General features: G+C 45.3%; 1 protein-coding gene across 1 annotated transcript in view; it reads left to right on the top strand.

Annotated features, from left to right (window-relative positions):
- The first annotated feature begins 5798 nt into the window (after window positions 1-5798).
- ARHGEF38 (Rho guanine nucleotide exchange factor 38) overlaps window positions 5799-17781 on the top strand; it is a 36016-nt gene continuing 24033 nt past the window's right edge. The window contains exons 1-2 of the mRNA XM_054203158.1: window positions 5799-5994; window positions 15963-16153. Coding sequence (XP_054059133.1) covers window positions 5799-5994; window positions 15963-16153 — 387 coding nt within the window. The remainder of the gene's footprint in view (window positions 5995-15962; window positions 16154-17781) is intronic.

The following is a 17781-nucleotide window of genomic DNA, read 5'->3' on the forward strand; positions in this document are numbered from 1 at the left end:
TGGTTTTAGTCATAATATTCACTACTCTGTGTAGGAAAATGTCAAGTTTACACCCTGTTTTTTTCTGAATAAATTGTTTCTCTGAGCTGTTAGCTTTGTTTTTAACCATGCTTTTTGTTCGGCTCCCCATGATATATGTTAGGATTCGCTTGCCAGATTAACTTCTCTGGACCTCTGCCTAGAAAGCAATTTGCCTATCAAGAGGCCAGGACACTGTGGCTGAGTCAAGCTTTGTAGGGTATGCCCATTTCTTCCCTCCTGGATGTCTGTCCTGAGTTCTTTTTAAGCCCTGTGAACCAAGGATTTTCGGCCTAATTCCCACCAAAACCTGTTTAGTATGAACTAAACCTTAATTTTTTGTTAACACTCTTATCTTTATTATTCCAAAGCAACTTCCTGAACATCACAAAACAGAAATCACCAAATAGTCTTCATTCTTGTTCATTTTTTCATTCGTTCTTTCACATAGACAAAAAGAGAAAGAGAAAAAAGGTTCCAGTTCAGCTATAAAAATACTGGCTGGAAACACCAAGTTTTAGTGCAAAGTTGCAAATCTATAATCATTCAAAACAGGGACCTAGAAGGAAAATCTCACCTATTGCTCATGACAGTCTTTTTAAAGGCTCCATTCCCCTCTTGATTTGTGAATTGCCAGACATAGGTTCTCAAAGAATCCCACAGAAAATATTTCATCTTTGGTAATTTCTACACCCCCCTATTTTACATCAAAACGTAACAATAATGAAGATTCATCTTCCTGTCCTTTTATCTGCGTCTCGCTCGCTTGCTTGTCTTTCCTCATTAGCTTTGATATCACAGTGCCATCTACTTGATCAACGGAGTCAGGTTATTTTCCTTAGAAAATAACTGCGCGGCTGCAACCCCGAAGAAATCAAGGGGCTGTTCCCTTCCTTCACGGGTCCCCCTCTCCTCTGCGCCTCCCAGCCCTCTCACAGCAACACTGCCCTTAGACGTGCGCCTTTGGGAGCTGGCCCCGCTCCCAGCCTGTTTCACAGACAGACACAAAGCCCCCAGATGGACAGTGACAGATCCGCTGGTGCTGGGAGGACAATTCAAGCCCTGCCGACCCTTCTCTCAGCATCCCCTCTCCTCTCCGGCAGGTGTTTTGTTTGAGAGCCGGGTTGCTCTCTGTAGGCAGAAAACTTGTCAGCCTTTTGTATGTGTAAACTAGGGCAGAGTCTTTGTTCGGAGTAAGAAAGCATCGCAGCAGTCGGAGGAGACGGATTGCATAGCCTGACAGGTTGAGCCATCCCTTCTTAAAAATATCCACAGCCTAGCCTGAGCCCCGGCAGGCATATGCTTTTATTAATTCTTCCTACAAATATTTAGATAAGAAACACTATAGACAGGGCTAAAAGAAATTATCACTTTGCACCTACTTCTAAAGACCCGATTCTCTACGGGAATCACCAGTCTGGCAATATCAACAGTAGGAGTGAAGGCGACACTGCCACACTAAATAACTTTTCACCTACGAGGCAGGCTTTTTTCTCTTTTTGTACTATTGAAAGGTGTTTGAAGTTTTTTTTCTATGTATATTTCAAAGTAATTTTCATTCATTCATTGTGAAAAATCGATGTATAGACTCCAGTTTTGCCTGTCCTTAAGCCTTCCCTTTTCATTGCTTTTATCCTCACCCATCACTCTGTTCTTCTCTTACCAGTGTAGCTGCAAACAGGTCGGATGCACATACTAACAACTTCCCAGTGCTCAAAGTCCCCAGTGGGCCTCACGTGTGAGTGCTCTTATCAAAGCCTCGATTTTTTGACCCTCAGAAGACATCTTTTCTATGACTCGTGCATACAGGCAGAGTGACAAGAGGTACGGGCTTGCTTTTATAGGCACCTGGGCTTCCTTGTAGGTAGGCAGGGAGCTGGAGAGACATCTATGCTCTTTGCTGTCACGCTCCACCTGTGAGAAGGGCAGGACACCTTTCCACAGCAGTACCATGGTACCTTTCTGCTTCTCCACTGCCTGTCGGGTGGCATCGCTTTACGCGGGCAAAATTTGTGCTGGCCGTTGAAGTCACTCTGCAGCTGCGTATCGAGACCTTCTTTTCTCTTGGTGGCTGTGCTGGCCACTGCAGTGAGCAAACGTGACAATGGCAGTCCGGTGTCATTGCCGCAGGACTGCAGCAGGTCCGTACCTCCCATCAAAGGGAACAGGCACGGTAGTCAACCCGCACCACCATTTATCATGTATGCTCTGGGATACTAAGTTATAAAGAAATCTTCTGTAACAGCTGTGAGGTATTACAAGAAAACAAATAACTGTTTGCTTACTTAATGGCCATCAGTCTTGATGGCGCTCCCGGTTCATTTATAGCTTGGGACCGAGATAAAGGTTAGCATTGACCGTACAACAATAAGCTCTTATATGTGCCTAATACAGTTGCTCGGGAACACAATGCCAATATTGTCTGTGTTGACACCAGCACCTGTTCTGTCTCTTAAGCAGGGTGGCTTCCGTGCAAATAACTCCTGTGTGAGTGCTCACATCAACTGGATTCCAGTTTGCTTAGGAGAATTAAATGAGCACAACATACAGCGGTTAAAGAGATTTTCGCGTTAATTGTCAAAAGAGCGTTTTGTCCGTGTAGATGCCAAATATTCCCTCTTGTTGTGCGGATTAGTGGCTTTGATTCTGCTTGACCATCAGTTGTTACTGGGGACAGAAGGAATTTGGCAATTGAGAGAGGGTTGCTTGTACCATTGCGAATGGCAGCTGAAGTCGAGTACTTCACATGCAGTTCTGACCGTGCTTTCCGTGGCATTTTGTTACACTACAGGTAAAGTAAACAGTAATAAGAGTTTATAAGGGTTTCTTGCTTAAATACGCTTCTGATTGTTGTTACGTATTTCTCCTACTGGCTGGGCTGGCACAGCCCACTAGTGTAAAACAATTATTGGATTTAATGTGATGATGGATAAACCAGGATGTGTCTCAAAGCACCCTCCCTCCAGAGGGAATAGGGAAGCTACTGAATGCATCCCCGTCACTTGGAGTGTCACAGAAGATATGCTATTTTCAGCCTTTTCCATGCTGAGTGGCACAGAGGAGATATTTTGAGGTTGCAAAAAGTACTCATCTACATTTCCAAACTGCGGTGCAAGCTAGCTCTGGGCTCCTGACTGCCTCAGAAATAGTGCTGCTGGCTGAAGCCAGGTAAACCATTGCAAGCACAAAGGCAGCAGCAAACCTCAGCAGGCGTTCCCCGCAACTGTTCCCTTGCTGAATGAACACATACCTTTTCACACCCTGTGACTGAGTTGAGGAGGAAGAGGAAGACAACTTTTGCATGTGGATAGGTTGCTGTCGTAATAAACACCTGAACAAACTTTGCTATATCCTATCTTGGCTGCAACTCTGCATATGTGGCAGAGAGGCTACAAAGCCAAGAATTTTATAAAGTTTGTTCTTCCACCTCCAGCCAGCCAAAATATATTCCCCACTTCTCCCCCAAACCATCTTAATTTAAAAAAATATAATGAAATCTCATATGAAGGATGGGACCTGCGCCTTCTGAAAAGCATGACACGATAAAATCCTGGCTGGGGGCAGTACCTTCCTCGGGCAATGCTGACTTAAGGCACTGTCAGCCTTATCCCCAGCTGCTCACATGTGCCCCTGCATCATGCCCTGCCTCATGCTGCCACAACTGCTTGCGTAGCTGGGTGGTGAACTAAACAGGATCACACATCCAGATGGAAAATAGCCCAGGGGAAAGGGGGCAGGGAGGGAGCTTTCAGCCAGATCAGTTCCTCCATCTACTCTCCAATGTGGGTGTTTACACCTTGCAGCAATAGTGGGAACAAAAATTATCTGGGGGAGGGGGACAGTCAGGGTGGTGACTGTTTAAACCAGTTTTACCACCCTCCCTGAATGCCAAGCCTTTGCTTTGGGAAAAAAAAGAAAAGCCCTCAGGAAGTCCCTAGCGCAAGGAAATGGGGTAGCTGATTTCCCTCAACTCCCACCTTAATCTGTTTACTTGTTGCTGGGGCTTCAGTGCTTGCCACAAGGGTGCCACTGGGTCGGTCAGTCAGTCCCTGCTTACGCATCACCACTGCTCTGCCTTTCAAGGAACTTTTGTGGTCTGACTTGCAAAACAAAAAGAGTTTCTTAGGGAATATCAAAGAGGAGGCGAGACTAACACATGAATTGCCTACGTAATATGTGACTTCTCTGCGCGAGCACAGTCTTCCCAGTATCCCCCTCCCTCACCACTTTATTCCTCTGCCAGGCTGTGTGTTTGGGCTGGACACTTTGTGCAGCACTGGCACAGTGCTGCAATTTGACGTAGTAAATTGCTTAACAGTTTCATAACCTTTTCCTTTCACTGCTGGGTAGAAATGAGGGGCTTTGATCAGAAGGTTGCATCACAGGACCAGATTCTTCAAGAAAAATAAAAGTTGGAAATGAGGTTACACTACTACGTTGCATCCCCGCTTGTTGTTTATTACTACACAGCCCTTTGGGGACGCAGCGTGGCAATGCTAAAGCAATATGCTCCGCCAGCGTTTGTCAGAGGGACGTTAGTTGTGTCCCCCAGCAGATGCTGTGGCAGTGAGCGTGCGTGCAACTGACACCGATTAGGCAGCACCATGGGGCTCCCACCAGGCATTTCCTAGAGCAGGGAGGGCCGCAGGGGGTGGCTATCACAGCAGCGGCAGTGATTGCTACTGATGGCTGTTGGGGCTCTTCCCAGGGTAAGTCCGGTCCAAGCTTAGATGCCAGCAGCTCCTGCTGTTTTAACATGAGCTTGATTAGACTGGCGCTATGGAGGATCACTAGACAGTGCCTGCATGCCAGAGGCCATTGCTAACAGACAGGATAATGAGGTCTCTTCCAGGGGCTGATCCAGAGGTATTACAAGCAGGTGTTTTGCTGTCCACTTCTTCGGCCACTGGAGCACAGTGATTTGTTACAACAGCCTCCACAGGTCCCTGGCAGGCTTTCATGTCACTTCTCTATGCATAGTGTAAAGCAGGAGACAGCCTGGTTTGAGACAAGCATTGGCTCCATGCTTGCTTACTGTCTCACGGAGGGGTTTTCATCTTCCTCCCAGCTCTTTTCTTCCTTGTCCTGGGGGATCAGTCTCCCTTCAAACCTGTAGATCAGGAGTTTCCAGTTTAAAAGCTACACATCTCGGTGGGATTGGCAGCCTGGCAGCAGCAATTAGCTAGGCTAGGAGTTGGGGTCCTGCCCAGGCTGCAGGTTGGGTGCTAGCCCCAGGAAAAGAGAAGGAGGAAGGGTCAAGGGGGCGGCTGGCCTCCCCTTCCCATGTGCCTTGCCCTCTGCTTCCCCACTGCCCCCTGGCAGCGCAGAGAAGGAAGGCACCCGATGTAAGCGTGTCCGTGCCCTGCTGCACTCGGGCATCTCCCTGCTAGCGGGCGGCAGCGGCGGCCCAGCCAAAGCCGGGAGGATGCGACTCCGCGCCGGGGTACCTGCACCCCCGGGCCCCACGTCGGGGCGAGGATTGTACCCTGGAGCAGGGAAAGGGCCAGCGAGCGGCTGCGGTTTGGGGCTGGCTCTGGAACCGGCCCCGCCAGGCGTGCTTGCACACAAGGCAGGTGAATGCAAACACTGCCTGGGGCGTCAGCTTCCCGGGGGTGGAGCCGCTCCGGCACAGGTGGCAGGGCTGAGCCAGGGCCCTGCGGAGCCCTGCTCCAAAACCAAGCCCAAAGCCACCAGCCTTCATCTGGGCAGAGAGTTCGCCTCCCCAAAAACCAAGCTATTGCCCCCCCGCCTGCCACTGTCACCACCAAGCAAGGCTGGCCATGACGAGCACGGACTGTCCGGGAAAGGAAAGCGTGGGGGGCAGGAAAAGGAATTTGGCCCTGCTGAGGAACAAGCTGTACATGGGGGAGAGGAGGAGGACAGAGCCCGTGGTGGAGAGCACCAGTGCCACCGGGGACCACGGCACCTTGAGGAGGAGTCAGTCCGACAGGACAGAATACAGCCAGAAATTACAAGGTATTGGGGAAGCTTGCTTGGTACTCTGCTGCGAGGGATGCTCTGGGCTGGGGTGGTACCTCGACACCCTCCAGGCTGCAGCCTTGAGATAAAGAAGGGAATGTCAGTCTCTGTCCGCACGCACTCACAGTTGGAGTGAGCAATTGCCCCCTCTCAACTTTGTCCCCTGCTTCCAGGCTGTGAAATGTTTCCCCTGATTTTTCTAAATAGTGTTGTGTAGACAGGATGCAAAATCGAAGGTTTTGGTGCATTCCTGCAAAATCTGTATGCAACTGGGGTCTTTCTAGTTCGTCACCGGAACGCATTTGCAACGCAAACAGTAATGTGAAAATACGATGGCTGCATCCTATCTGTCTTTGGCTGTCATACCAAGTGGGGTACATGCTACCTAATTAGAATCATCGAGGGCAGTTTTTCCTTTCAGTTAAAAATACCAGGATCTATAAGATGTTTATCTGTTGCTCAGATTCTATAAGACCGAACTGAAGTACGTCCAAATACATGTTTTGATGGATATGCTGATTCAAATTCTACCATTATGGAGAGGGTTTCTTTTCAAATTACCAAATTGCATCTGGACCAGAAATGGGCAAATTATGTCAGTATTGGGCCTGTCAATCAAAAATTAAATGGGATGCCAAAATGTAGGAAGAGCGTGAAGAATGTGTATGGCTATTTCTGGGAGTGCTCTGGAACATGAATTTCTGTGGGTGTCCAGGGTCTTGAACAACAGGATCCCATCACAAATGTGGGGTTTGAGTATGATTATAATATAAGCATGTATTACTAATAGTCATATAACTGCCTAACGACAATCACTCTTGTGGCAATAATCCTTTATGGGGAAATAAAATAGGAAAATACTTTAGGTTGCTTTATTATGGTTTTGATGCACTTAATTAGGAAGTAGCATTCCTTCAAGAGAGACAATAAAAGCTGAAAATAAAATAATAAACCTGAAAATAATGGGATTTCTATGGGGGCTGTATGCGCTGAAAACAACAGAGCGGTTCATTGATTATGCTCTTCCCTCTTTGTGATAGCTAATCAATGAGAAGATGAAAAATTGTCACTTAAGTCAGGCACGCGCTGCAGGGATCTGGCGGGGGTGTTTCAGGGTACGGCTGGGCAGGCAAGTTCCTGGCACACGTCCCACCAAACCAGCAGTTTTTTAACTCATTGAAAGGGGTTGCCCAGGTGAGGTCAAGGTTATCAGAGCGGTACCCAGCAAAAAGTGTGAGATCTTTCTGTTCCGTGCCAGGTGTATTCATGCCATTAACGTCTCCTGTTTAAAATCAGGAGCAAAGGAGGCCGGGAAGCCTAGGTAGCCGCGGCAGAGCATGAAGTTATGTTTATGGCAGCGGTCCAAGGAGATGGTAAATCCAGCTTTACGGCTCCTGCCACCAGCTTAGACTGCCGCAGCCACCTATTGCAAAGCACTAGCCTGGTATCAGATCACTCTGCTTGTCTGCATTTGTTCAAGAAAAATGGTGATGGGCTAACAAGGTACTTGCAGGCTTTATATTGGAGTTTCCTGTCCTCTGAGTGAAAATACAAAGTCGGTAGAAATTCCTATGAAGCGCATTTACAGTCGCAATAGAAAGAAATGCGCTTGCGCACCAAGGCCTGATCTGGATCAAATTTTGCTGAGCTAGATGTGCCTGGATCTGATAATAATGGGATCCATGATCCCAGACCTAATGTGTTACCTGCCAGCACTGATGATGTGTAATGATTGTACACCTTTATGTTCTTCATTTTTCTCACTAGCACTTGGATGAGAAGCAGCTTACTCCAAGGTGAGGGAAGTGGTTTTGTTGGCACAAAGCTTTTGAGTTCTCTGTTCTTGGCAAGAAAACCCAACAGATCTGCTGGTGACATAAACAAACGGTCTGTTGTGTATCACCAGGTCGGGACTCTCCAATCACCCTAGAATGGTAAATGCTTTGCAAAAAGATACAAACAGTAATAATTTGCACTTGCTTCCCATACGAATTGGTGGAAAAGCTCTGTGTTTAGTTGCCCCTCTCTTCTACAGTCTCCTGTTAGTGTGTTTTCTAACAGTCTTCAGAACTGTGGTTGGTATTAGCATGGACAAGGATGTGTAAGACAGGAGCAAACCCTGCAGAAGGGAATTCCCCGTGAGCGGGGCTGGGAAGCCAAGAGTCAGGGGCTGGAGGACCCATCTCTGCTACTGGGAGGCAATCGCGGCAAAGCGCGGGGACCAGGCTGTCTTCACACTGCAATGCCTACCCAGTGTTGCAGCACATTTGCACAAGGTGAGGCATGGGCGAGACATCTCTTGAGGGCCCTTCCAGTCCTCTGCGTGCTTTATATGGTTCCCTGAGTAGAAACCAGGCTGTTGCCCCCCCAGCCATTTCCAGCAGCTCTGAAGTATACACTCAAAGTGCAGCTCAGTGTGCTGGACATATAGGTCCCCAAATAAAAGTCTATAAACAAACAAATTAAAAAAAACCCAACCCAAAACAAGAGAACAAGCAGTCATGCATAGAAACTCCAGAGAATTCACTTTCTGCTTTTGGATTTCTCTTAAGTTTTGCCGTTTTATACAGAATCCAAAATGTTTGCTATAAAGAGTTAGAAAGGGAGCCTACCACCCAGATCTCCAGGGTAATCAAGGTGGTTTGCTCTGTAAGTCTACAAACACGAGCACAATAGCATTGTCAAAGGTGCAAACCTCTTAACTTTAAAATTAAGGATTCATTAAAAACACAAGAAAGCATTTTCATTGTTAATTATTATACTAGGCACATCTATTCAATAGCTTATCTGGTGTGAATGGCCGTGCAACACCTCCTGTCTGTACTCTTTTTGAAAAGGAAACAAGATGCAAAGTAACCATTATGTTCTCAAAGAGCTTGGCAAGCACTAGTGCATCTATTTCAACTCATCCTATGAGAAAACCAAATGCCTGAAGCCCCATTTTGGATAGGGGAAAATAAGGTGATTGCTATCAAATGTCAAGTTCGTGGTACAACCACGCAGCCATCCAGAACTCAGGTTGCAGTTGCATTCTTGGATGAGTCCAGAAATACCTCAAGCCACATATATATTTTTCTTCCATAGCTCCATCAACTGGACCGAAGCATCACTTTTCTAAAGAAGGAAGTATGCGGTTAAGGAAGATGTATTCACTAGCATTTGTGGTGGATGCAGAAAGAGTATCAAGAGTCTTTATAAGAGCTAAGACACAGCTCGTGTGATATTTCTATGCAGTGCTCTGCTCTACATTCACTGGCAAATCCTTCACATATGTCCTTTCAAGGGGAATGGAAGAACTTGCTACTGTCCTTCAGCAATGGCACAACATGGTATTTAGCAGCTCTGTTTTTGAGTGTATTATCTATACCGTTTAGCTGGTAGGAGTTGGTCTCTTTACTACAGTGAAAATCCATCAGCAGCAGCTGTAAAAGTAACTTTATTAATATCTATGTATTGCATTAATATTGGGATCAGTCTTTAAATTAACCTAAAGCTACCATTCTGTGAGTACCTAAGTATTTCGGTAGGAGGAATTTGCTTGGTGGCACATAAATTCTTGCAAGATCAGGGCAGGTTAAGATACAGTGTTTCATGGGGGTAGATGCTATCAATAGAAAAAGGCAGGCCATGAAAAGGAAATTAAAACATAGTTCACTGTCTGTTAGATTTTGGACAGATCATTGGTTTTTGTTAATAATCATATAACCAAACTTGTGCTTGGTGTGAAAAACGAGCTATAGAAAACAGTGGGTTTCCAGAAGGAATCAGAGATCGCATTTGCAGTGTTCAGTGAGACAATACATGTTTTGAAAATACTCCTTGTCTTACAAATCTATTATATACTAACTCCCTTATAACATTAGCTGTGAATGGGTCAACCGCACTGTTAAATGATTTGCACGTGCTTCAATTTAAAATGCATCAGTGACGTACCTGTAATAGATGCAGTGATTCAAATCATACAGCTACCACAATATATTGCCTCAGAGCTGGTATCTGAACTCAGAGTTTCACGTTTCACCTGTGTCCGATGTAGTTATGAGGAATAACTGACATCAGAAATGACGCAGAAACCTGCAAAATTAGACAGATTCCTGGACAGCTGCTACAGCTCAATACACACAAGCCCAGTCAGAGGCAACTCATCCCCCTTCACTCCATCACAAGCAGGGCACCTTCCTCCATCCATCCCATCCTCCTCCCTGCCTGCAGAGCACACCGCTTCTTCCTGCCTGGGCTGCCCATGCACACAGCTTCTCCGCACCTCCCGCTAGGAGCCTCTCCCCAGTTCCTTATTTGCTTTGCGCTGTACTTACTGATTAACTTTCCATGGACTACAATGCAGGTAATATCCTATTTCACTGCAAAATGTATTGATCTTTGGAGCGGCTGGTTTGCTGAAGTACAGTAAGGAGTAAAAGTCCAGATTATTTCCTGAAGTGGAGGAGATGGCTTGATGAGAATACCCCCCTGTGCCCTGTGATGAGAAATCAAAATCTAACAAATACTTTTATTTTCTCACGTCCAAATTTAAGCTCAGAGGATCTAATGCTTTTAAATTGCACTGCAATAAAGCTGGCGTTATTCCTTGAACTTATTGCAGTGGCAGCCAGGCTGGGAAGCGAGCTCATCTTTTTCAGAGCAGAATCCATTTTGTGCTGCTGTGTTTGCACAGCACTTTGCACAATCAAGTCCTGCCGTGTGGCTTAGGACTCTTAGGAGCTACTGCAGCATAACTAGTCACAACAGCCAGGGTAAGAAGGAGTGAACACTAGGACCCAAGGAGGCTTACGGATCCTTCTCTGAGCATATTAGCAAACGTTTTATTAATTGGGATACTTTGTGTTGTGGGTCACACAGCTCACAGTTCATATGGCTAATCTGTGCCAAATCTTGAGGCGCGTGTGTCCCAGGGGAAGCAGTTCAGAGGCAGCCCTTCCTTGGTTCTTACTTTATTAACATATTAGCTCAATGCTGCAGGAGTGGTATATTTATACTGGTATATGACACACTGGAAAGGTTTATTTGTAAGTATTGGCACTAACAATAAGGGCATTCTTCTGTCACCTGATGATAAGCTTTCTTCCCTTCCACTGCGGTCACATGGGATCTCTCTGTAGTCCTGTCAGCACACATATAATTAAAGCAGTCTGCTGTCAAGGAATTGAAGAAAGAACTTGCGTGTTGAACGTAAATATTTTCTGTACCTTATGGAACAGAAAAATGATCAAAGATTGAATGACCTAATTGCAAGGAAATCTCTGATGCAGATTTTATGAGTGAACCTGTTGCCCAGGAAGACTGGTGCAAGGTCATTCTGGTCCTGCTGTGTTCTCCTCCCGTGTTCAGAAAAGGGGCTTTTTGCATGTGTAACTTGCAGCCCGCTCCTGAGCAATGCTGCTGTTATGTGCGTCTGTGAGTAAAAGAAAAAAAGGTATTTTCCACAACCTTCTCCCAATCCTTTTGTATTTCAATGCCCAACTTGGAGTTCAGCAGATCTAATTTGTGCCATGTTTACACCGGGTGGCCGCACTCTAATGACTCAGGTGCAAAACTATAAAGACCCCCCCCCATGAAGCGGTCCCTCACAAGGGGAGGGGGATCTGCAGTAAAACTTGTGTGTTAGCTCATGTGATGCATTTCTCCCACATGCAGTGGGACACTCCATCCTTTCCCACTGATTGTCCCATTTCAGGCTCCCTTACTTCCAAGGATCCCAGTGTCCCTGTGCCCCGCAGCCTTCCCAGCACCCGCAGTGGAAGCAGGGGCGTAAGGGGCAGAGTCGGGGCCGCGGTGCAAGGGGAGATGTGGGAGGGGAGAGGAAAGCTGCCACAGCAGCAGGCTCTGAACTTGGCTGCCTGCGTTTCATTCCCAAATCCAGCTGATAAAAGCCAGTGTACATTCCCATGTGTAATCGCTAGGTTATCTGAGGGTACAGGCTATCTGAGGACTTGCTTTCACAGAGGAATAATTTTATCTGGGGTGGTGTGTGACTTAGGTTTCATACGTGAAGACACAGTAATGCTGTAATTTGTTTGTTACACCTTGATAACTTATGCCTTCACTCCTCCCTTGTGCCAGGCAAAATCCCTGTATTGCACAGCGTGAGTGCAGAACTTGCGTTCCTTTGGTGTCCTCCAAATGCTGTCTGAGAAATGAAAAGGGAGCCTGTTACTCCATGCACCAACATCACTGTACTCATTGTTATATTCTGTGCCAGCACCTTCACTTCCAGATGGAAAGCATTAGATGGGGAGAAACCTAGGTCCCGTCCCCAAGGGCAAATGTAATGTCCAACCTGAGCATTTTACCTGGGAGGAAGGATGGATAGATCAGATCTCTGGGAGCTGCTCACTCTCTAGGTGGGAAAGGCAGGGAAATTTGCACGTGTAGGTCTTGCAGACCTGCTCCGGCTGCTCCTCGGGTCGCTTGCTGTGGGTCCCCCAGTACCTCTCCAGGGCCTAGAAGAGAGCTGCTGCTTTCCACATTGCAGGCTCTGTTCCTCCATGCTCTCACTATATTGCTGGATGTCTCCATCTGGGGGACATTTTTAGACTTCACACTTGCAAGAAACTGTTTTTGTAGGACATGTGGCTGCTTTGTCCATGTCATCACATAGTGAACCTCTTGTTTCATGCAACTAGAGCCATGTACTTCAATACACAGCTGGAAAACCAAAGTCATCGCTGCCTTCTCCAAAGCAAAGTCCTCTAGAAAGACGACTCCTGCAGATAAGTGACATTGCAAAGCAACAATTGCAAACATTACCTTCTACTTTACATTTTTATGCCAACTAAAAGTACCAATTACTTTTTTGTGAACTGGTCTTAAGACATAGCTGTCTAATAAACCATTCAACAGACAGTTTTTTCTTTTTTCTACACCTGGCATCTCTGAGGACAAATGAGACAAACTCTTACTCTAACAGTTAATCCTCAGCAATGTCTCTTGCTGCTAATCCTCTCTCTCAAACCATTTCAGGGCTGATACACGTTACCAGGTAGAAATGAGTCTGCTTATTTTCCAAATACGCACTTGCTCTTTGTGCATTCATTAAAGTTTCATTTACTCCACAAGGATTTCAGCAAGCTACTAATGTTCACAAACTGGTCAAAACCAATCAGCTGAACGTGAAATCACAGGTTTTGCTGTAATCGTCACTTCAGGATCTTGCTGTTGCATTCTATAGAGACAGACATGCCTGAAATGAAAAAGTGAACGTATTGAGTGAAAACGGAAAATTATATTACTTTTAACAAAAGGATACATTTATTAAAAAACATGTTTTCTATAAGGAAACAGCATCTGCCTGATATTTCTCACGGTTATTTCTTCCTGTTGAGAACAGTTTTTTCTTTCCTGGCATTATTATCTATCATGCAATAAGGATAATAGATGAGCCCTGACATAATTCAAGAATCAAATTTGATCAGGGTGATCTAATGACATAAACCGAAAGAACAGCCTCTCGAGGGATTGCGACTTGAAGCCTGAAGTGGGATACAGTGCTCATATAATGCCCTCCCCTGCCACTAGTATAAAAGATTAGAAAGTTCTTTTGCACAGCATCTTGTGTTTGCCTTCAAATTCCATCTGATATCCTAACAGCACTGCATCTGAGACGAAATGACACTTCTGAGATCTTCCAGGATGTCTGGTCCTCTCTACACTTTCTCAGGAGTCGCCCTGAACTCTCGCATACAGTCACACACACGCAAACATTTTCACACCCAATCTCAAGAAAAATGCTGATTTTGGTGCAGAACTGGAACGGAAATGGATTGTTCATGTAGTTCTTTTAGAATTTATAAGTGTGGTTACATACAGAAAGTTTTTAGAGGAAAAAGTACCAGCCATTTTAGCATGTAAGCAGCAGGCAAGGTGGTCTCACTCTGCAACCCTAGCAGAAGATTGCTCAGAGGGAGCTGTGGAGTGATGCTGGTACCAGTTTTGTTCTCCTCCTTGTTAAGTAAGGGTAGAGTCTGTTTCTTCCAGCACACAGCACCTTTGGTGGACAGGCTCTGCAGCAGGATGAGCTCCTCTGAAGCCCATGCGCTCACACCAGCGTGAACTCACTAGGGCAAGATTCAGTTTAAAATTCTTTTGATAAAATTCTTGCGGAGAGGAGACATCCTCATCATGTTCCTATTTTATTGTCTGTGTACGAACTTGGCGACAAAATGTTCATGCCTGTGTTATACACAGACCTCAAGGCTAAAAACCCAAAAAAAAGTACATCTAAATAGAAAAAAGTCTGAAAAAGCAGTCCCTCCTCCCTGGTTTGTTTGGGTTCCTTGTCCTCGCTGTTTAAACCTAGCAGTACAGAGGCAGAGGTGCAGTCCCAAAAGCAGCCACTTAAAACAATAGCTGTGGTCACAACAGTATCACTACAAAAGCTGATGGGAGAAGGATTAATAACAAAACTGTCCTTTCTGAATATCAGTGGTCAGCAAAATTGTAGAAGGTTTTGCGGATGATGATGCATTGGATTTACAACATTTTACAGCTCTCAGCGCAAAGATGGCTCAAAGCCCTCTCTCCTGAAAGCTGCTTGTTTTTCCCACAAGTCCAGCTCCAGGTTATCATCTGCAGCCTTGGCCGGTGGTGTACTGGTGAGCTGCAGGCTGTTCCACGCTCACTTGAGCGCTCATGACCTCACCCTTGACAATCAGTTCAAACGCCTGCAATATATTCAGTATTGGCTATCAGCAAGCAAAGCATCAGATACTGCTTGCTGTTGCCTCATTATACAGTATGCTCCCTACAAGAAGTTGACACGAAGGCGTAGCAGTCTGATCCTCAGCAGAGTTCCTGTCCTTTACCGCTGAGCAATAAAAGCCCGTGTTGTCAAAGCACGACCTGGGTAATACAGAGATGAGTAATGGTAATGATATGCCCATCTTTGTTGGTGCTCTGCACCATCTTGTGGCTAGCAGAAAAACACCAGAATAGCCTCTGAAATCTTTCACTTGCTTTTGGTTTTGTTTTTTTTTGGTGTGTGTGTGTTTTCCTAACAAAAAATACAGATTCTCAATGTACACAAATAAAATTTGGTGCCCTTTGTACAGCTGACATGGGTGTCTGCAGGCTGGCTTATGAACCACTAAGGGGAAGACCATCGTTACAGATAAGTAGGTTATGCGCAAGTTCTGTAGCATACATAAATTGCTTAGCTGTAGAAGACTCACTTGCGTTTCCATGCATTTGGAACAAATCAGATATTCTGGGTCTTAAGTATGGAAAAATAGTTAAGAATGTCCTCATCCCAATGATCTCTGTCGTTCCAAGAAATGTTTCTTATTGATCATTAAAGGTTTTGCCATATTCTCCTGTAATTCCTTTGCCTCTTTCAAGGAAATCTTTTTAAACAGAATTACAGGTATCATCATCATCGTTGGTAACATTGTCTTCATTTGAAAATTTGTCTTCCAGTACCTACAGCCCTCATCCTCCCATGAATAGACTCAACATTACATTGTACAGAGCAAAGGTTATTCCAGTAAAGTTTATTTATGGTAAACACAGCCTTTTTCTTCCACAGGAACATTTTCTCCCATCCTCCAAATCATAATAGATGTCAGACCAAGACTGTGTTTTCAAAGGAGTAGAACGGCATCAGCTATCCTTGAATTTCAGTGTGACAAGGATCAGACTCTCCCCTTCTCTGTGGAAAATTTCTGCCCACATGCATAACATCAAAGCCAGGGGAGCTGGTGGTGGGTTATCCTCTTACTGCCAAATGGACGGTTTCCTTCCCCAAAACCATGTCCACTTTTAGAGGAGGGAGATGGGACAACGCTCGGTCTGATCTGGGATGACCGTTTCTTATGTTTCTTTTCCTGCTCCCCATGGTGATTTGTGAGTTTCCAACAGGCACCGGTTACATTCCCCTGTGGTTGCACAGGGCAAGCTGGGTGAGCACATGGTATTATGATGCTTCTCACAAATCTCCCTCTTTTAAACAGAAAAAATGGCCCCGCAGACAGGGTCCTCAACCCTTGATGCTTCGCCGCAGGAGGACCAAGAACAAGTTAGCAGACGCATGATGGCCAAGAGGGTGAAAATCATTGCGGAACTCATGCAGACAGAGAAAGACTATATCAGCGACCTGGATCTCTGCATCAAGGAAGTGATTCAGCCCCTGAGAAACAAGCAGGTGAGTGCTGGGGGCGGAGGATGAGGCGGTGACGTCAAGGTCTCAATTCACCCACATTCTGCTTGCAGATAACGTTAATGCAAGCACAAGTGTCAGCGCGAGAGTGACGCAGTGCCGGGAGCAGGTCCAGAGCTAGCTTTCCCGAAAGGGACGTGCCAGGGCTGTAGCGAGGAGAGCGGGAAGTCAGATACACTCCTGACACTTGTGCTGCACTTGCATAAAGCCTGCATCAAGGTACTTGCCCAGAGGGCTGCTTGGGTGCTATATCCCTGCTTGTGGGCTGCAACAGCAGCTTCCACCTCTCCATACTGCTCTGTAATTATAACCCTTGGTACATGCCCTGGCAGACCTTTACTGGCGCCTCCAAAAGCAGTAGAAGCCTATAAAACCAAGCATTTTCCATGATAACAACCTGGAATGGCATGAACCTCCCCATCAAGGTTAAATTCCATCATAAAGATAACTTTATCCAGCCTTTCAGACAGCTGTGGTGGAGAAATACCATGCCTGACAGACCAGTGAGCACTTCAGAAATTTGCATTCTACACAGAAAAGGTACATTTAAGAAGGAAGGCTCATAAACTATCTTTCAGGCAAAAGATCTTATTAGACCAATGATACTCATTTTCTTTTTAAGCTGAGACTTCAAAGAGCACCTTTTCCTCAACAGTATTTCAATTTGTAGGAAAATTGTGCGGCTGAAAGCTGGGAATAGAAGAGGTTGTCCAGAGAAAGATTTGTATTTGTGGGGCCTGCAACATAGTGTTCACAGAGGCTGCACAAATGATATCTGCTGTTAATAAAGAATAAAAATAATTTTAAACAGACCTTAAACCAAGTATTCTGTATGTAGGATTTCTTATTAAATTGGTGACAAAATACAGGTGCCAAAGTGTCTTCAGATGACATTGGCACTGCCTCTTTGGGAAACGCTATGGCCAGCTAAAGCCTGTGCTGTTTAAGCTCCTGCAGGACCTTTTTCCTTTCTTAAAACTCTGTCAGAGTTTGTTCTAACCCATTTTCAGAAGAGTTGGCATCTGCTGGCATAACTTTAAGGAGTTCTTGACTTCTTCCTCCTCACTTGTTCATCTGCTTAGAAGTAGTCTCCACTTGACTCCCTCCCCAGCCTGGCCAGCACCGAGCAAGAGTATTCCCTGGTTGGACTCGCTGAGATTTTTGACGAGCATGCTGTTTTCTTTTGCTCTTTCCCAGCCAACTGAAAACACGCATTTCGATTTTGTCCTTTGTCACTGTATTAACGTGTCTAAGTGCCCATGCACAGGGTAGTTCCGAATACTATGTAGGCATTGTGCTGGAGTGGAGGTCAGAAGTCTTGTGCTAGATGTATACAGGAAAAGTAATTTAGCGATTATAACTATCTAAATTTAATAACCTCTGCATTTTTGAAAGGCTTTCAAGAATGTTATATGGTTTTAAGGCTAGTTCTCGGACAAACTACCATATTGAAAGTTTGTAATGTGTTTAGAGAAGTATAGCATTTAGAAAATTGACCTAGCAATGAATCTGTTTCATATTTCCAAATGGATAAAACATGTTTTAGCCCCTATAATACTTATAAAGAAATTAACTGCATTAGTACTGAAAGTGTATTTCTGATTCTGTTACAA

The sequence above is a fragment of the Rissa tridactyla genome, chromosome 5 (genome assembly GCF_028500815.1).
Source record: "Rissa tridactyla isolate bRisTri1 chromosome 5, bRisTri1.patW.cur.20221130, whole genome shotgun sequence".
Lineage (NCBI taxonomy): Eukaryota > Metazoa > Chordata > Aves > Charadriiformes > Laridae > Rissa > Rissa tridactyla.